Source organism: Tyto alba, unplaced genomic scaffold (assembly GCF_018691265.1).
Source record: "Tyto alba isolate M040663 unplaced genomic scaffold, T.alba_DEE_v4.0 Super-Scaffold_1, whole genome shotgun sequence".
Taxonomy (NCBI): domain Eukaryota; kingdom Metazoa; phylum Chordata; class Aves; order Strigiformes; family Tytonidae; genus Tyto; species Tyto alba.
The window spans coordinates 21,204,689-21,224,257 of record NW_024881261.1 but is presented as its reverse complement, the minus strand read 5'-3'; the positions used below and the strand labels follow the sequence as shown (position 1 = coordinate 21,224,257).

At 37.1% G+C, this 19,569-nt stretch overlaps 1 protein-coding gene across 5 annotated transcripts in view; it reads right to left on the bottom strand.

Moving 5' to 3' along the window:
* The window catches only part of FRMPD2 (FERM and PDZ domain containing 2), a 78,872-nt gene that overhangs the window by 13,200 nt on the left and 46,103 nt on the right, over positions 1–19,569 (bottom strand). For 4 of the 5 annotated variants that reach the window (XM_033001790.2, XM_033001787.2, XM_033001786.2 and 1 more), the window contains 11 exons: positions 19,293–19,391; positions 17,726–18,090; positions 14,263–14,557; positions 13,194–13,352; positions 12,381–12,555; positions 11,220–11,258; positions 7,330–7,394; positions 5,650–5,811; positions 4,598–4,769; positions 2,696–2,775; positions 555–640 (listed from right to left, as the gene is read on the bottom strand). In XM_033001790.2, the coding sequence (XP_032857681.1) occupies positions 555–640; positions 2,696–2,775; positions 4,598–4,769; positions 5,650–5,811; positions 7,330–7,394; positions 11,220–11,258; positions 12,381–12,555; positions 13,194–13,352; positions 14,263–14,557; positions 17,726–18,090; positions 19,293–19,391 (1,697 nt within the window). The remainder of the gene's footprint in view (positions 1–554; positions 641–2,695; positions 2,776–4,597; positions 4,770–5,649; positions 5,812–7,329; positions 7,395–11,219; positions 11,259–12,380; positions 12,556–13,193; positions 13,353–14,262; positions 14,558–17,725; positions 18,091–19,292; positions 19,392–19,569) is intronic. The other variant, XM_033001788.2, reaches the window with a different exon arrangement.

Here is a 19,569-nt window from a genome sequence, read left to right as displayed (position 1 = left end):
CAAAACTGCCCATATCTTATCAACACTCCATTACTTTTTGATTTCCCATTTTACTGTAGATTTAAAATCTGAAGTAAAATTCTTCTCTTCTTGTACTATGTACTTTCTTTGGAGTAACATCCTTAAATTCTCTTGATTCCCACATGTCTGGAGTTCAACATCTGTAACTCTACAGCCATAGTAGCCCAGGGTCCAGCCCAAGCTGCAAGACCTGTTTGGAACACTTGGTAAAACCCACAGGGACCCTGCTCACACAAACATGACAGTCCTACTGGTGTTGTGTCTCCTCCTCAGCTAGAAAGGCTAAAGCTAGCTTAGGGAAGTCTGCATGAGCTGTTACACCTAGAAGCTTACGTTTCATTTGTCTTAGTAGTTGTGTGGAAGCTGTTTAGCAACTCTTACTGCAGATGGAGCTGCATTCCAGTAGAACTGTATTTCTATTATTTGGGACACACGACTGCATTTGCATACCCTATTAAGACAGCTCTGGGAATATAAGAGTAAATTATCCATACTATTTGTTATAACAGTTTTACTGCATTTGAAAGACTTACCTGTCTGAAATGTTACTGATGATATCCTTATAGTCCTGTCCAGACAGCCAACCTTGCAGAGGTGAACTGTGTGTACTTTCTGGATCCTGCAGGTTTAAAACAAGAAAAAGCTGTGAAAAATCAGTAATACAGAAACATGAAGAACATAATTACTTTCATCAACGTTCTTTCATATGTCTGACAAAAATGTGTCCTTAACTCAAGAAGGGGAAAACAGAATAGTTTCCACTTTCAGAAGAAAGTGTGTAACTTTGATCCAGCGTTGCAGAATCTACAAGGAATAAAAAGCCACATCAGCTATATTTGTGAGCTTCGTAACAGTACAGTCTTCAGACTTAGCGTGTATGACTATGAAAAGGTTCATGTTAGTTATATCCTCTCTGATCTTATAAAGAAAATGCAATCACAGGAATCATGAGTCACACTCTTCACTTCCCAACTCTTGGCAGCAGAAAGCACCAGTGTCAGAGGTGGAATTGTTGGTAATAATTTCCTTTTTTTATCTCAGACACAATGATGCCAGCTGTTAGAAGCAGGGTGTAGCTGCTCTACTGAAGAAGCACTGAATTAATAGAGAAGTCAGACCCTTGATCACTCTCTATATGCAGTAAAAGGAATAGTGTTGGTGGCTGTTTTTCCATCCTAGAGAATGATAACTGGGTCCTGCATTTAAATAATCATACAGGTCATCTGCCATTAGTATGTGAAAGTCGCTCCTTCTCAGTTTTAACATTGATAGATAATTATTTAAATTTTAATTCAGAGTGGTGTTTCTTCTTCTTTACCTGCTTAATAGTCCGGATGCACCCAGAAACCACCCTGGCATGTTATATGGTATAAACTACCGAATGCCCCACAGAATCTTTAACAGTAGCTGCCACTTGCACCTTATTTTCTTACTTTTGACCTTGTATTTACCCATTAGAATAGGGGAATTAATGACTATCTATTTAACCATGAATTCATTTACCCAGTTTCTACATCTACTGGCTACACTGATTGGAGAATGTTATATAGATTTTTGTTTTCTATTTGCCAAGGAAAGGCATTTTACTTCTGCTTTTTTGCATCGTTTTTTTTTTTTCAGTAGCTTGTCATTTTCAAAGTCTACATCTTTGGAGTAGGTGGCAGCTGTAGTCTACAAAGTAAAGCATAAATAGTTTCTATTTATAGGAAACAGCTAAAGGCAAGCTGGAAATAATGAAGAAGAGACAGTTAATGGAACCAGTTCAGCAAAAAATTTTAGCTTGTGCTTAAAGTTAGGCCTGTGCTGTGCTGAACTGACTTAACCACCTGCTTAAAACTAAATTTGTGCCTTAATACCTTGCTAATTTAGGGGTCTAATAAGTAACCTGTAACCTTAGTACTATCTCCTACTTCTCATTGATATTACTTCTTGGGTGTACTCCTTTGTCAGACCATAGACATGAACTTGTTTTGATCTTACATTTCATGAATGTCTAGCAGTTTAGTTCTAACATCCATTCCAAAGTGTACCTAAAACTTCCTCAAACAAATGCCTCTTTAAGGTTTTCTCAGCTTATTCATGTCAAGGATTTCTTCCATTTGTCATTTTCTAGCTTCATTATATTTGTTTGGGTTTTTTATTTGTTCTGGAGGATAAGAAGACCTGTATTTCTGAGGAGAGCTTTTACAGTTGTAAACTTAGGAATAATAGATGCTCTAAAATTTGATGTGAAATATCTTGCAGGACTTACTAAGATTCAAAAACGTAACCATGCTTGAAGAAGTTTGGGTGCCTTGGAGTTATGAATATTACTGAAAGACAGTTGAATAGAAATCTTTTAAAGTATATTGTTTTAGAATACTGAAAAAATGGTAAAATTAATAAATCATTTATTCCAATATTATAAAGCACCAGAACTAGACTTGCATATGCAACCTTCCTTCCCCCTGCCCTTTCAGCATATATATTATACTAATCATATGCTCTTATCTCAGTGGAATCCCCTGACTCATTCAAATGTTTGCAGTTCCAGTCATTGCAGCGCACTTCTCTCACATTAATATTTTTTCATTAAGAAGGTGTGGTTCTTCCCCGCATTGCAGCAAACCCATTTTGTAAACAAACATACAAGTACATTGACTGATAACTTCTAGAAGCCTGATTCAGATTTTACCTTGGTGCACATCTGGTTGGATTCTTCTTCTTCCTTGAAAGTGAAAATGGGCTGAGCTTGTAGACTTCCTTCAGCACTATCTGAATACCAGAAAACAAAAATCAAGGTAAAATGCCTATAAAGCATGAAAATATATATCCATTTCTTCTGTGCCACCACACCAGAGGACTTTGATCTTGGAAGAGGCAGAAACTGGCATGGGATATCCCTTTCATGGATGCTCTGAGAGGGTTAGTACGGCACAACACCAATGAAGAAGCCAGCGTAATTCAGGATGCCAGAAGATACACTGAAGTAGACCCGTGTATCAACAGCAGTTATAAAAAAAAATGAAACAGAGTTTAAATCTTCCCTCCCTAACTTAGCCCATTCCTTTGCAGTGCTAAGTGACAAATACCATAGATTAACTTTGATGCTAATGCTTCTATAATACCACTGGGTTTTACTGGTCCAGGAAAACAGTTTAAACTTTCCAGAAACTGTGTAATCCACCAATTCCATGTGAGATGCAAATAAATGTCCCTACATCTAGTTCCTTGAATTTTCAGAGCTAGAGAAAAGGCTAGTCTCCCTGAAGTGAATGGGAATATTTCCACAGCCTTTAACAGAGCAAGAGCTTCAATCAGCCTTTCTATAACTGTCCATCCTTCCATTTTTTTTTGCATTGTTAACCCACAAAATTAAATTAGAATAGAGATGGGACAGGGAACATCCTCCTTCCGGGACGGTGCTGTGCATAGCTTTCTCATCCTTATGGAAAAGCTTTGCTCTTGAAACATACTGGATAGCTACCAGTATGTGAAGGTGTGTCCAGTGCTTATGACACAGGCTAGGGGTCTGAGAGAATTACGCTCAGTCTAATAGATACCGAAAAAATTGAGATCCTTGAACCCTAGAGGCAGCTGCTACTTAACAGCAGAATTGCCTAAAATCCCTATGCAGGTAAGTTTGAATCAGTAAAACTGACTACATGCATAAATGTTTGCTGTAAAATAAGTCCAAAACCCACAGTCAGCTCTGCATCTCTTCCTAGTCAGCTGGGGAGAAAGAAAATAGCAATAGTTGTGGCTTCTTGCCTGAGAAGATTTGAAACAAAGCCTCCAATTTGTAACCAGCAGGCCAGAAGGTATGTTAAGGAGGAATTCTTTATTCTTCCTCCTGAAGTTTCTCCATTATAGGAAACATTTCAGTGTTCAAAGAAATAGAAAGTTGAGGAATATAAATCCATAATCTATTGGTAATAATATACCCTTGCTTCCACTCCCAGATTTAACTAGTATTAAATTTTGAGTATTCAGTAGAGTTGAGCCTGCAGCACAATTTTCTTCCATTAGCATTAGTCAGCTCTCTAAATACTGCCCTATGCAGTTGGGTGTGCTCTCAAATTAATAGCAGTCAACCTGGGAGCAGAAGCTTCTGGATTTGAACATGAACAAGCACAGAAGGGAGAGGAGCTGTCTGCTAGGCAGAACAGGAGGTGTAGTGCTTCCAAGAGATAAGGTAGGAGTGCTGGGATGTGAAATTTGTGGGAAATGTGTTTTAGTAGCTGGGTCAATGATTGGATGTGATTCCATCAGTGAGTTGTATAAAATGGGGTAAAATCATACTAGGAACCTTCATGACTCAAAAGCATAAACTGGGCTAAAGCACCTTTGAGGGTCTTGCAGATTTGCTTCCTCTATTCCTAGACTTAAAAACCACACTTAGGCATTCCTTCCTTGTGGTCCTATGTTTTGAATATCTTAGTGCTGCAGATCAAGGTGAAGAATGTGTTTGTATCTACAGCTATGAATCAGGACTAACTGTAAAGTTAGTGATGTTGATTTGTTTTGCTTAAAGGAAATTTGAATTCAAACACATAATCACACTTTTATAATATACTGAGTGGATGTAGCTGCTTACCAAGCTCTGCTTTTGTGTTTGTGGGGGAAGATACCATGTTGCTCTGATTGCCTGAATAATCCCAATGCAAAGACATTCTTCGACAGACAGTGAGTTGAACAGAGCCTCGAGCCTTGCGTAGCAAATCTACAACTGTTTGGCGTGGCAGACCAGACACGAAAGTCTCATTCACCTGAAAAATACAATGATATATACTTCTAGATTCCTGCAACAGAAAGCTTTTTAAAATCACATATCTCAGCACTGAGCAATCTCTGTATAACTTCTTTGCACTTCATGTGTCCTTATCCCCTTCTATTTTAGTAACTTTCTTGACCCTCTCCTTGCTACTTCTTTATACCATGATTGCCAGCAGTACACTGCAAAAGTATAGTTTGCATCTCTTCTGAGACACTGAGGGTATTGCTTCCCTCGCTTTTCAGATGGAAGATGGAGAGGAGATTAAAATAAATGAAAAATAGAAAACCAAACAAAAAATATCGAAACTCCTGGAGGGGGAGCTAAAAATAATTTGACATTAAAAAAAAAAAAAATTATTACAAAAGGTGGTTAAGATAGTAAGATTTTAAATAAAGATTCAAAATCTCTAATTCCAGTGCTTTTTGCTTGTCTTGATATTACCTAACTGGCACTGGTGATAGGTTCTTCCCGGTATTGTCCTGGTTAGCTGTTATATGCATGCTTAGTCAGTTAACTCTTGTTTCCCTGATTTTTCATGGGTAATCCTCACTGGGAACAGTTACACTATGGTTTTGTTGCACTTTGCTGCTTGTCATGCTATTCTGGGTCTGTGTCTCTGCTGGAGTGCCCAACAGCCACCTCCAGCCGTAGAGAAGCCCAGTCCCCCAGGAAGCTGAACTCTAGGCAAGGAGGAGGGAGGGGAGGGAGGGGCAGAATGGCCCTCAGAACCCCAGGAGCCAAGGGACACTGTCTTCTACATGGTACTGTGTCAAGCAGCCTCAGATTTCCAAACCGCACAATATTATACTGAACAGAATGCTTACTATAGAGTAGAGAAAATGTAGACCAAAATGATGAAGATCAAGCATTACCTTAAGTAGGATGTCCCCAACTTGAAGCCTCCCATCTAGATCTGCAGTGCTGTCTGGGCTGATGGCTTTTATTAGGATAGCGCTGCCATTTCTTCCACCTACCAGTGCAAATCCCAGGCTTCCATGTTCTGCTTTTTCCAGCTCAATCTTAATAATGAAGTCCTACAATAGAAAAGAATGCAGTCTAAAGTGGAGTTTATTTAGGGCTGTGGTTTTTTTTTGTATTTTTAAAACCAAAAGATCCCATTATGCTTCACAGCCCTCGCTGCCTGATGTAGATTATGGGATATATCTATCTCTTGAATAGGTGTATAGACCTTCCAGTGATTAACATAGCAGCTGATGAATGTATCAGAATGAAAATAATACATACTTATTTCCATAATCCTTTTAAATAATCACTGGAGGGGAAAATAACTTCTTAAGAGCAAGGAAACATATATTTTTGTAATCCTTTTATAATATATCAAATACAACACCTCCACTGGAAAACAAGTCACTCACCTCCAGCATGTTGGTAATGCAGTACATACTCCATTCTTTTATTGTTCTATAATGTACATCTTAACCTTGCAACCCCAACATACCTGTCTGTTTGGCTTTAGCACTTCATTCAGTTTTAAAATCAACTGCTTTTTTAGGGTCAAGTATTATGTCAGAAATAGCAGCAACCTAGAAACGTCTGACTTGCAGCATGACTAGTTCCAACATTGCAAATATCATCCTCAGAAATTATTTTATCAAGTTGAACAGATAAACCATCATGGATTAAATGGTGTGGAAGAAGCAGTAATAGTGACCACTTAATCAGAAGTGAGAAAATTGTTGCAATTTTTCTGCCAGGTTGGAGGTCTAATTTTAACAAACCACAATCTAGAGAAAGCTAGTAAATCTATTCCCATGAAATACCAGTCCCCATGTGGGTAATTTAAATTCCAAATAACATTATTTTCCACATGTTTGCACAAACAGAAGTGATGTTTGCACTTGTAAGAATTTCTGAAGCATTGTCTATCAAGCATGGAAATTACTTCTTTTTTTCAAAGAAAACACCTCTGTATTTTAGGAATTCATCATTTTAAAAATGGCATTAATTACTCTTGCTGAATTCAAACCGTTATGGATTATTTCAGTGCTGCAAAATACTCCAAAAGTTTGGAGTAATTTTCCCCTCATTTCGAATGCCCCATCTGAGAATTTCAGAATGAAACAGTTAATCTCAGGTTTCAAAGTCTGTTGTGGAAAACACTTCACAATTAAAGTTATACTTGTTTTTCCTGGAATCCCATGCTGTGATGTTCTGTATCTTTTTCCGGTGTTACTTTCTTTCTAAGTGAAGGATTAATCTTGTAAACTGTTAAGAGTACTATGAAGACCTAATGGAGGGTCTACATCGTGTGAGTTGTGCTTATATTACCAAGCTGGTAAAGTAGTGATATTACAAATTGAAAAACAGCAGTAGAAGAGTCTGACCCCAGGAAGTGCTCAGTGCATTCTAGTCCGTGATTGCTGAAGCAATTCAACACTTCAGAGGACACTCTCCAAATGCATTATATTCTCATTTTTAAAGAAACTGGAGAGGAAAAAAATACATTAAATACCACTACTGGAAGAAATCTCGCTCCATATAACTCACTTCACTTGATGGGTCATCTCACACTTCATAAAATTGTCACTTGCCTTACATTCTGGAGAATCAGGACTGTTTTGCTGAGCACCACAGCTTGTATCCTCCAAGTGTTTCTCTGTGAAAAAGCAGCAACAATTTTTACACAATTGTACTGGTATTATGTTCTATAGTATAACACTCAGAATTATATTCAGAGACATAATAAAACATTTTCTATTTGATGTGTAAAATATAAAAACAGTCCTGTGTACTTGTGTGGGTTTACACTCCTGAACTGTGGACTGAATTTTCTGCATATTATCTCTGTAGATTTTTTACCTCCCAATGAGCAGGTTCTAAAACAAGCTTTAAAAGCTGCATGTTGCCGGGTCAGATACACCAGATGTACAACAGGTAATGTAGAATGTTCTCTGAAACCCTGAGGGAGACAGTTTTGTTTATGAACAATTAATCGTGCCCAGGTCTGCCAGACTTATTTTATTTCAAACAGAGGGCACAAAATTTTACAAACCCTAACTGAAAAATACAATATTCCTTACCATGTTGATGCAGCAGGTGCCGATCTTGAGAATCAGGTTTTCATTTGAGAAAGAAATACTGGCTTTCTTTGCCTCAACAGGTGGCCCTAAATGTATACATGTAGGTTTGTTCTGATAGGCCTTCTGCTAACCTTCATATACACAAGGGAGTGTGAACTCTGTTCTTAGACTGTTACATGAAGCATTAACATCCAATATTGATACTATATGAGGCAGTTTGAGACACATATTACTGCCTGATAAATTTGCCAGTTTGCACAGATATAAACAATTCTGTCACAAATTGCAGAGATATTGCATCTCAGTCATTTGCTATTTTTAAAAATGTAACAACAATCAAAGGTCAGACTGAGTTACTCTAGGCATGTGGCAGCCATCAGCCGGAGGAAGAAGCAGGGTGTGTTTGTGTCTGCAGAGATGGATATGTAAGAAGACAGTATGCATTTCTTGACACTCCCACCTCTACCTACTCACTCCCAGTTCTGGGATTTTGCTTTATCATATCTTGGTGATCTTAGTTGTCTTCCACAAAATACTCTTAATGTATGAAGTATAGAAAATGAGTGTTCTGTTTAAAAAAAAAAAAAGCTCACCATTTCATTTACAATTTTAGTATTCAGTTTTGTAACTAAGAGAGTCTATAAAATTAAGGCTTGCTTCTTTAATAGCAAATTATTATAGGTTTATCTGTAAATCTATCAGAGATTGTAGCAAACAGAACAGCAAATACCAACTTAGTAAAGATTTTTTTAAGTGCCTTATTAAAGGGAAGAATCTTGTTTTTTAAGAGAGGCAGGTAACTACCATTGTAGAGTTCATAAATCTGTATCAGAAGTGGATCAGAGCTGGTAATCTGTTTTGAAAGTGTCTTGAGAAATCTGGGAATCTGAAAAACTTATGGAGCAAGAATGTGTAAGCAATGTCCTACCAGGATATGCTTTACCATTTACAATGCTTTAGTTATACCACAGTAACAGAGAGTACACATAAATTTATCTGTGTCTTGTAGTAAATTCAAAGAAGCTGATTTTTCAGTAAGCGAAATAAGCTGCTTCAGTTTACAACACATGGCTAGTTGTAGTAGAGTAGGAAATCTGTAACTAGCTTGACTTGGAATAACTTCCTCAGATACCCATATGCCGGTATTCAGATGAGTATAGGCATACGAGCAATTCTGGCCCAGAGTTACTTTTTCAGGTCATCTTTTCATGATTAAAAAAATTCAGATATCCAGTCAGGTAAATGAAACTGTGGGTCGGGCCTGACTTAACACTCCAGCCAAATGTACAAAGGAAAGTGTTACTTGCATAGCTAACACACTTTCTATGCAGTGACATAAACATGGTACCTTTCCTTCCACCTGATGGTGCAGATGCAACCTCTGCTTGCTGAGACTCCTTCTACTGCTAGAGCGATGCTGGTCAAGTCTTTGTAGTGGAGAAGATTACTGAAATTTTGTGTCAGTTATAGTATTAAATATTGTCCCCTGATAGGAATGCTTTTATACTAAGTAAGGGATATTGGTGCTGTCTGTTTCTGTTTTTCTACAGGTTTATTGATAATAGTTTAAAAAGTTGTTCTAGATGATGAAGTAGTGGCTCATATTAAATAGTGGCTCAAAATGTGCTGGAAAACCCTGTAGAGAATAGCTTCAATCAAAACAGATGTTGAAATATGACCACATAAAATTCCAATTTAATAGCAACTAATTTAAAAAATAGAAACTGACTATGCAAAATGAAATAAATACTGTTTTTACAGAGAAGTATATATTTTATTTCTATCTTTAAAGAGCTACCAAATTTTCTTCAGACCCTTAGAATGGCCATAACAGAAATGCTGAATGCGAAGTTACAATCTGTTCATAACTTTTTAAATGCAATGAATCAATACCTTATGCTTATTTCCAAAATCAGAAGCAAGTTTTGAACTAAAAACCAAAAATATTAACCTTACTTACTATTTTCCTGCTCTATAGGAACCACTGGATTGCCATTTCTGGGGGCAAAAGAAGTGAAATATGTGAGCCATTAAGAGCTGCATGCTTTGTGAAGCACATATGAAAAATATTTGTAGAAAGCCACTTGTCTAAAGTGTGGTTGCACTTCTATGATTTTGTTAATGGTGCTTTCCTGAAGACAATTTGTAACAGTATATAAAATATTTTACTGTATTTAGCAACAATGAAACATTTTATTTATGGGTTGGTGAAATAAAGAACATGATAAACCATCTGTCCCGGTACAGGACTGCTTTGTGGTACATTTTTAATTCAGCTTTGATTCCCCCTCTAGAAAGTGGGAATGATCTTTTGTAATTTCATTTACCCTGTTTCTGTTTGTCTCCTTAGATTGTAAATTCTTACAATCAGAGTGTGTTGCCTATTAACTGCTTGTACAGCAAGAAGCTTAATGAGGCTGTAGTTTGTTTCTTCAATCTGCTTAGACCAGTGCAAGTTAATAAAGCACTGATAAAAGTTTGAACTACATTAAGACAGCTGTGACAGACATAATATCTCTCACACTGATTATGTAACTTAGTTATTCACATACTTTTGGGTTACTATTTGACTGTTACTCTGAGATCTTTGGAAGCTATTTCTATATCAGTCCAGGGCCCCTGCTGGTGATACATTAGACTGCAGAACACAATAAATCTAAAGTGCAGCCAAGAACTGATGAGGGAGATTCTTAACTGCCCGTTACTGATCAAGACTGGAATGACATTTTGTTACATGCTGCAGATTAAATGCTGCATTTTTAATACCTTTCTAAAACGTTTGGCTGTTGGAAGTAACTCAGAATTTCCCATCAGATGTAATTTCTTGCCTGTTGTTGTGAATCTGAGATTGTATGGTGAAGGTTGGCACAAGTAGTGGTGGAGATTTAAAGATTTTCCCTAGAGATATCTGAGAATGGTGGACAGCCTCACAGTTAAAGGATTCACATTTGTGTTTGGATGATGGAGTTTGAAGAGTTCTCATTTGTGTTGTTTGACTCTACTTGTACTCACTGTGTTAGTTGTAATTAAAAAGAGTTACGATACCTTATGGATGTTATGTATCAGGTTGTTATGTATCAGGGTGTTGTGTTCAGACCTTTGAGGTAAAGCATTTTTCTTGTAGTTTGTATGTTTTTATTGTTTGACTTGATGTAAATTTTAGAAACTTGCTTCAACATTAGGATTGAGATTGAGTATGTTCAGATTTACTTTGTCAGCTCAGATTTACCTTGTGGCTTTGATTTGGACATTCTGGGTGGCAGCTTCACACACTCTCACTGCATCATCCAAGCTAAAGCCTTCAGTCCACAGTCCACAGATGTAAACAATCTGATCTTGTGGCTGCAAACTGCCTTCCACACTGGCAGGAGAGCCAGGGACTATCTCTAGCACATAAATACCTTGTAACTTGCTTCCAGCTCCTCCTGTCAGCTTCAACCCTAGAATAATGCAGAGAAAACATCTTTTGTGGCAGCATGTTTTGATTTTCACTCTCAGTGACATACAGCCTAATGGAATAGATATGGGTCATTGAAAGGCTGAACAAATCACTGAGATTATAAATAACAGTCTTGCTCTGGTGAGATGGGGTATAAGAGCTGGACTGGAAGAGTGAAATGCAATTAAATATTCAAAAAGTATGGAAAAAAAAAATTGTATTGTCCGTCTTTATGCTTCAGCTATTCCATAGTGCTTTATTTCACCTGATGTTGAATAGTCATTTGAATAAGACACTTAGCTGCATAGCAGTAACTCTGTCATTACCAGAGTGCTTAAGTACCTTTCAGTCTTTAGAGTGCCGTAGGGAACAGAGGCATATGACAACTAAGGGGATGCCTATACAGTGCAAAACTGAATTGTGCAATGATATTCAAGCAATCGCTGAACAAGCTAGCTTATGAACTGGAAACAGGATGCTGTACCTGAGGAAATATAGCTATACTGTTTCCTGAGTCTACAGTTTTATCTGTGTGTGGTACTCACCACATTCTGCAGAAATACCAAGATACTCACACTGTGGGGATTTCTTTTAGAATGTGTATTGCACAGTGTAGCTGTAGCCTTGTGTCTGTGGTGAATCAAGGATTTGAGTGGAGATTTTTTGAATAGCAAACTATTGCCCTAACCAGTGGCTCATCCTTCTCAAATTTTGCCTTTTTTTTTCCCCCACCAAATAGATTTTTATGTATCTCAGTAGATAGTAGACATCATTATCTAACTACCAACAAAATCTGTGTACCAATAGCATAAAAAGATGAGAGTGGAGATCTGCCAGAAACTTCATCTGATAGGGTAATAATACAAAGACTGTTTTCCCACTAACTTAATTGGTCTAATAAGAGATACTAGTTGTCTTCTTATGAGAGATCTGAGTCTTCAACTTTAAGGAGTTGCCCAAAGTAAAGCTCTCTGTTCCATGGTCGTGGGCAATGGAGGAGAACATAAAGGTGTCAAGGTCACTCAGGATCATATTGATCCAAGACCACACAGTTGCTTATGATTATCTAATGACTACTGTAATCCCTGTCCAAAATAACATGCATAGTATTTACTACACACACCTAGCTGTCCATTGGCACCTTTTGTGAGAGTAATCTCAGGAATCTCATCTGGCCTGATAGAGGGACATGGACCACTGTCAGCACGACAAACCACAAGGTGCAGATCAGGAGGAGAACTCTGCAGTAAAGTCAGGGCTTCATTGCATGGTAGAGATGTGACGTTAATCCCATTCACCTAAATGACAAACCAGTAAAATGATGTCATAGATCTCATTGACCACTATGTACTTCTTCCTCCACTCTGAATTTTCCATATGAACTTTCATGTTACTGCTTTGCTGTGGTATTTAATGTTAGTGAATGCAACAGTTAAGATTGCAGTAATATTTGTTTTTTGAACTTTTATTTTTCTGAATATAGAGCTTTCATAAGAATAGCTCTTTTTTTTCCTGAAACTCAAGGTCTTGTAACAAAAAACAAGGAAGATAGTCTAATGCAACAAATTGAAGATGAACCAAGCTGAAACCAGGCTTTATTCATATACTGCAAAGGACATAACTCCTGCATCCTTTGTAGGTCACCTATCTTATTACATTAATTCAGTTTATGTTATTTAATTGGGAAGGCATTTAATGTCTCAGTTGTCTTGCATTGCTGCTAGATGATTAATGTTATTTGCCTGGTCATACAATCTATTCAGTCTGAAATCTGTCCTACTGAAGTCAGCAGAATTACATTTATTATATGATTCATTTGTATGTACATGCCTAAATATGTGATAAACTGGACCCTATGAAAGGAAGAATGTCGAAGCTAAATGACATTGATCTGCAAATATTTTCTCCTCTGTATAAACTCAAATAATTATTGTACCATAATGATTTTGTCTCCCTTTCTTAATCTTCCATCAGACAGGGCAGGCTCATTCAAGATTTCATCAACATACAAGCAGGTGTCCACTTTGTTAAGAACTACAGAGAATCCATAACCATTGTTCTCTGACTTTGTCAAAGTCACAAAGATCTCCATTTCCTATTAAAATAAACACAAAATATGTTTGTTGTAGACTTTTCTGTTGCTTCATTAACATTTTCCATTATGTTTTATATGCAGATAGGAATCAGATCCTTAGATCATATAAATAAGAGCATACATCAGGGTTTATCTGATCTGTTACTACCTTATTCCAGAATTAATTTTAATTCTTTTTACCTCATGGATCTTCATGGTGATTGATTGATAGGGCCTGAAACTTTGGACTTCACACATTAGAAATATGTAAAGAAAGGCTTGGAGTCCTCTGTACTGGCAAGCATTACAATAGTAGGCTGCAGAGATTACTGTTGTTATTGCAATTGCTGACCCACTGAAGGAAATGGCTGGAGCTGAATTTTGTCCTTGGTGCTCTCAGAGTAGTAGGAATTAAGAGCTCATTACTGTCAGCAGGAATGCAAGATGTTCAGCCTTTGGCAGGACTGAGCCTTATATTTTGAATAGTAATTAGCACAAGGATCATACTTTCTTATCAGGACATTACAGTAGTATCAGTGTAACAAAGTGATTTTCCACATGGGTTTAAAACATGACAAAAAAAAAAAAAAAACAGAAGTAGGTGACTCCAATTAATTTTAGAGGCTACTAGGGGGATTTTAGGTGTTTGTACACTGGGAATAACACTGCAGAATGCTGGAAAGCTGAAGAAATACTAATATGGCAAGAGCAAGGAGATGGCCTTCAGGCAAATGGTAGAGAATTCTAGAGACCTGGACATAGCAGAAAGTCTGCTTTACTTGAAGATTGTGGACATTCAGGAAAGTAAAAAAAGCCATGAAGAAATAGCATAAATAATGAGTAAAAATTGTTTAAGCATGTTGTATTCTTAAAGTTATTTCTTTTCCTTTGTCACATTCTACTTGTTAATAATCTGGTGCCTATCACATACCCTAGTGCAATCTTCCTTTTCTTCCTTGTCTTCCTCTAGTTCCTCCAAGTCTTCCCATTCATTGTCACTGCCATGTATCTCTCTAGCAGGCAGGGATGATGAGAAGGGACCATAGACACGTGGTTGTGGGGTCACCATTGTTGTGGAGAGTGTCTCGGAGCTTCCTCCTCGTGAAAGTGGGATCACAGAGGTCGAGCTGACAGTGAGATACTCTTCATCAGTAGGTGTTAGAGAGAGAGTTTCAGGCATACATTTTGTGTTTGATAGGTCATCATCACTCTTATTAAATATGCAGCTTGAAAGAAAAAAAAGGTTTGCAGTGCTATGGTTTTCCTCCATATGCTTTATTATATGGCCACTGAAAAGTCTACTGCTTATATATGACCTTATTTTAATTTTAACTTTTATTTAATTTTAAGTACTAGTTATCATGTTAGATTTCTGTCTGGGTCCAATGTTGCTATAAAGATAAATAAATCAGCAATATTTTGCAAAGCTAGTCAAAAGATTTAAAAGATTTCAGAATTTGAAAACAGCCTTTGCAAATCTGACACTCTGTTTTTTTAAGGCATTAATTAGTATTTTGGTTGCTTCTTGAAAAGAATAATTGGACAATACCTAGACCATTAATTATTTCATCTACCAGAACCAACTTAACTTATCAGGTAAGCGATATGCACATTACAATACTATTACAATTTTAATATTTGCATTTTTCTTGAAAAGGGAATGCCTGCCACTTTCCTGGCTCTTACAGGTCTTTCTTTGGTAGCTAGAACACAGACCAGACACATGAAATATAAAATGATTCCTGTCTCTCCATTAATCAAGTCCTGACATTGTAAGCTTGCTTTTATTCTTATGATTGCCTTGAAGCATGAGTTGTCCTACAAAAATCAATGGATTTGTTCAATTACTTGAATTAAAATTATTATTGACTATATTGGAGACACAATATTCATCACTTTTGATGTTCAAGCCCAGACCATAATCGTATGTGTTGTGTTTATATATTGTTTTGGCTGTTGTCATTAACGAATTCTAATAGACTACTATAACATTTTCTCCCATTAAATTTACCATTAAATGTAATAGAAATGCTTGAAACACATCTTTTTCAAAAGTATGCATTTTATTCATATCAATCTTTATAGCAATATTGCTAAACCTCATTCATCTTAAAAACACTTAAAATGGCATAGCTTTCATTAATTCTTCACATAGCAAAGTTGCTCTATCATTTCATATATAAGTTGCCTAGGACATTTTCCTCTCTGATAGAACTGAACTGTGTCTACCACCTCTCAAGCGAATGTATACGACTAAAAAGAACACAAACTGCATGTCTTGTATGAAATCACAGAAGATCCCCAGTGTTAAACTCTTGTTTCAAAAGCTGTATATAGTCAGAAGGAAAATATAAAGCACAGTAGCAAAACAGGCATTTTGGTTGAATATAGCTAGGAGCCTTTGATGGTACTTTTGAAAAAATTATGAAAATAAGAAAAATTTGTTGGGTCATGCAGTATCCCCTCAGTGATGGAAGCAGTCTAGTCTGATAGCTTATATCTGTGCAGGGAGGAAATGTGAAGTTGGCCATCTCCAGTAGCACAGCAAAGCTGAGAATGAAGCTGACAGTTTGTGCTTTAATAGATGGATAACAGATGCTTGCAATACTGTGGAAGAAGACTGGGATAATTAAAAAGAAATGTTTAAGGATAACACAAAATGCATTCTGCTCCTTTCTGTTGGAGACAGGGAACAAGAGGAAGTTCAATGGTCATTGCTCAATGTCTGTGTCATAGAAGCTGTCACGGCTAGTGGAGTGCTGACTGACCTTCAAACGATATGTAAGCTTTTTGGCAGAGCTACACAAGCTCAAGACAATGAGCCAGCAGTGGCTTAATCATAGCACAGCTTCTAGCCCATCTCTACATCACCATGGGAAATAACATGAGCCTTGGTCCTGCAGGCCCATACACGAGGTCCACTGACTTGCTTGACTTTCTTTTGGAGTCTTGTGACCCCTGCACCTGAACTTCACAGGGGAAAACTATGAGTTAAAGTTTTTCAAAGGTTCTTATTGGTAGTGATGAGAAGAGTAAAAGGAATTTTCCATGTGAAACCCTGAGCAGAGAACTTTTAAAATTCATATCAGAAAATTTCTACATTTGCATTAAAAGTTTTGAGGATTCTGATGAAAAGCAATTGATGTCAATTTCCTTCTGGGGGTTTTTTGTATGTTTTTAGTTGGAAAGATCATTTAAACTGAGATTACATTTAAAATACATGCTGTCTTAAACTGCTCTGGCTGCCTTTTGAAAATGCAAAATCTGAAATTAAATGATACTGAGAATGTACCAAACAAAAATATTTATTTCAGAACTTCCTTCTTGGGAAGAATCCAAAACTTATATTGGAATTTATATTTTTCCAGAATAAACTTAGTTTTGTTGAAGCTGTATCTCTTGGCAAATATGTTTGTTGAAGACATATTTCTGCTGGTTTTATTCTTAGCAGTAGAGAAGCATATACATAAGCAGGAGCTTTACCCATAAATGTGAGTGAAGCTTCTTCTCTAAAGAGAAAGGAGCTAAATGTATGAATTGCCCTTATGTCCCCACTTGACTTACAGTCAGCTAGTGCTGTGACTTCCCAGAGACTGGAATCTCTGACTGCCTGGTTCTGTGCTTGATGAATGTCAAGAGTAACAAAAGGATTTCAAGTGACTGTGTTGAAAAATAGAAATTAGTTTCTAGATAAAAATACTAAAGCTGCAATATGTCTTTCCACCAATCCTTTCTATTCCAATAATTTATATTCCTTTGTACTGGGAAAGATGATTAAAATGGAACAGATTGTCTTCTGTGTGCCAGTGTCTGGTATATCCAAAAGAGTGTAAAAAGAGGCTGAGTCCATTTGCACTGTATTCTATTGTATGACTCCTCTGGCTCAGGGCTTCTATTGGCTTCTGAAGACAGAAAAATAACTTTATTGTTTTGCTCCTTGATCACAGTCTGTCTTCTGAGGTTTTTTTATTTTCTCTGAAAAAATTTGAAACTAAAATATCATACAATAAGAAAGAAATTTTTAGTGCCTGTTTAAGTCAGCTTTGAGGAAAAGATAATATAATAAATAAGAGAGTCTTTGGTTCCTATTTAAGTGAACAAAGGTCTTTCCACCAATTTCAAATTGCAGCCAGCTTCAGCTGAACGGCATAAATGATTAAAATAGTGCAGCACTCATAAAACTGTCTTACAATTAAGACTTACTCAAAATTCTATTAAGATGAGAGTAAATAGAGACAACAGATTAGGATAGTCAAAATAAGATAGTAAAAGAAAATCTTCAGTAATCAGCAGTGATTAGAAGCAGATAGCCCTGTGTTTAAACCTAAGCAATTTACTTTCAAAATTCTAAGAGCCAAAGGAAAGTCTGCAGAGCAAATTTCAATATTTCCTACCTTTTGGCCCATTCAAATTCACATGGTGAGTAGCAGTTCTGCTTCATTTCTTCCTCTAAGGAGTGCAAGACTTCAGAACTAGCAGCTTCTCGATGAAACTTCCAAAGATGTTTATAGCAACTTTCACTGGGAGTCGTAACTTTCTGTATGGTCTTTTCTTGAAACTCAGCTTCCTGTTCTTCATAAATTGAGGTGTTCTCTTCAGGAGGCTCACTGAAATCTGCTGCCACTGGAGAATCCAGGCAGTCTTTGAGGTCTGGAGAGGTGTTGCGTCCATCAGTGGTAGACTGATCCATACTATTTCCTACCTCTGTTCTGCCTGGTGTTTCTGTCACAAATTCCTTAATTGGAGATGGTGCTGGAGTCTATCAAAATAACAGAAAGGTTAGTGTAACACCTTTTTTATCTCCTACCTCCTTTGCTTTAGGAACAAAATAATCTGAAGACACAATATCAGTAAGCGTCTGAATGTGAAAATATCAAATAGTAGCTGGAAGGGAGGGAAACAATAGAGGGAGGTACTCTCTCACTAAATAACTGTTTTGTCTTTATGCTTATCTTTCACATTCTTTAGGAGTTCCAGCCATGAAACTACTACACAAGTTCAATTTTCCCAATGAATTCTTTGCTACAGATGGCCTCTTTTTATTTCTGTTCATATCATGCCTCAACTTTGTGTCTATATTCTCTTCATTGTATAGACGTGGCTTCCAAATTTGACTCCTGTGTGACTAACCATAGAAATTGGCCAAGGGCACATTGCAGGAGAGCAACTGGAGCCAGTTTGTTATCTGGAGATGGACCTGACAGTCATTTCTGTCTGTCCATGGACAACCCTTTTAAGTCGTGGTGGGACAAGAACTGTAAGTGGGTCATTTTACATGGAGCAAGAGCAATGCAAATGCATGCTCATTATAAGAGTACTTGTGTATGTGTCCCTGAGTTGTGTTCAAGAAGCAGGAATAATAATGCTATCACACCTAATGGCACTGTTTTAGACTCTGCAGTCTCTACTGTTTGGTTTGGGGGTTTTTTGTTTGTGGTTTTTTCCCCCCTGCAGATTCTGCTATCAATATGAAGCTGAATAACTGGTTGAAACCATTATATCATTTATTTAAGTTTATTGAGAGGAAGCCTGGATAGGAAAAGTTCTTTATTTTTCTCTCACTTTTGGGAGTAATATAGCTACCTCAAGCCCACAAGTTATCATATAGCTGCAGTTGAGAATATCTGCAGTTTCTGGCTGAGGATCTAGTAAAGCATTTTTAGAAGCATCACTAGAAGATCTTCTTGGGTATGTACTGTTTCACTCCAATGACAGTGCTACAATACAAAAACTGTTGGACCAGGATAAACATGTTTCACATCTGTCAGATTTTTATTATTTTGTTTTTTAAGGAAGAATCAGTTGAACCTTAGAGCTTGAGTTGAAGCCAAGAAAGAAAAGAAAAGGAATACAGGGCCTTGAATAAAAGGGAATGTTGCCTCATTCAAGACTGGATAGAAAATGTAGAAGTGTTTTTCCAGGTTGACATAAGAAAGTTTGCTGACAGAAGCTTTGCCTTACCAGGGCACTCTGCTCTATTTCTGGAAGAACACCTTTTGGTGGTCTGCAAAGTAGTAGTGTGACTTCTAGAGGAGCTCCTCTCAACAAGTGGAGGACATCCTAAGCAGGAAGAAGGAATGTTAGACTTCTTATGGAACACAGTCTATAGTACATATCATTTTAGCAGCTGGGATGGAGACAATTTTTATTGTGAATCCCAAATTCCTAGTATTTGTGCCTCTCAGCAGTGTCTGGGAGCCAAAATTCACTACCGTATGATTGTCATATAAGTGGACCA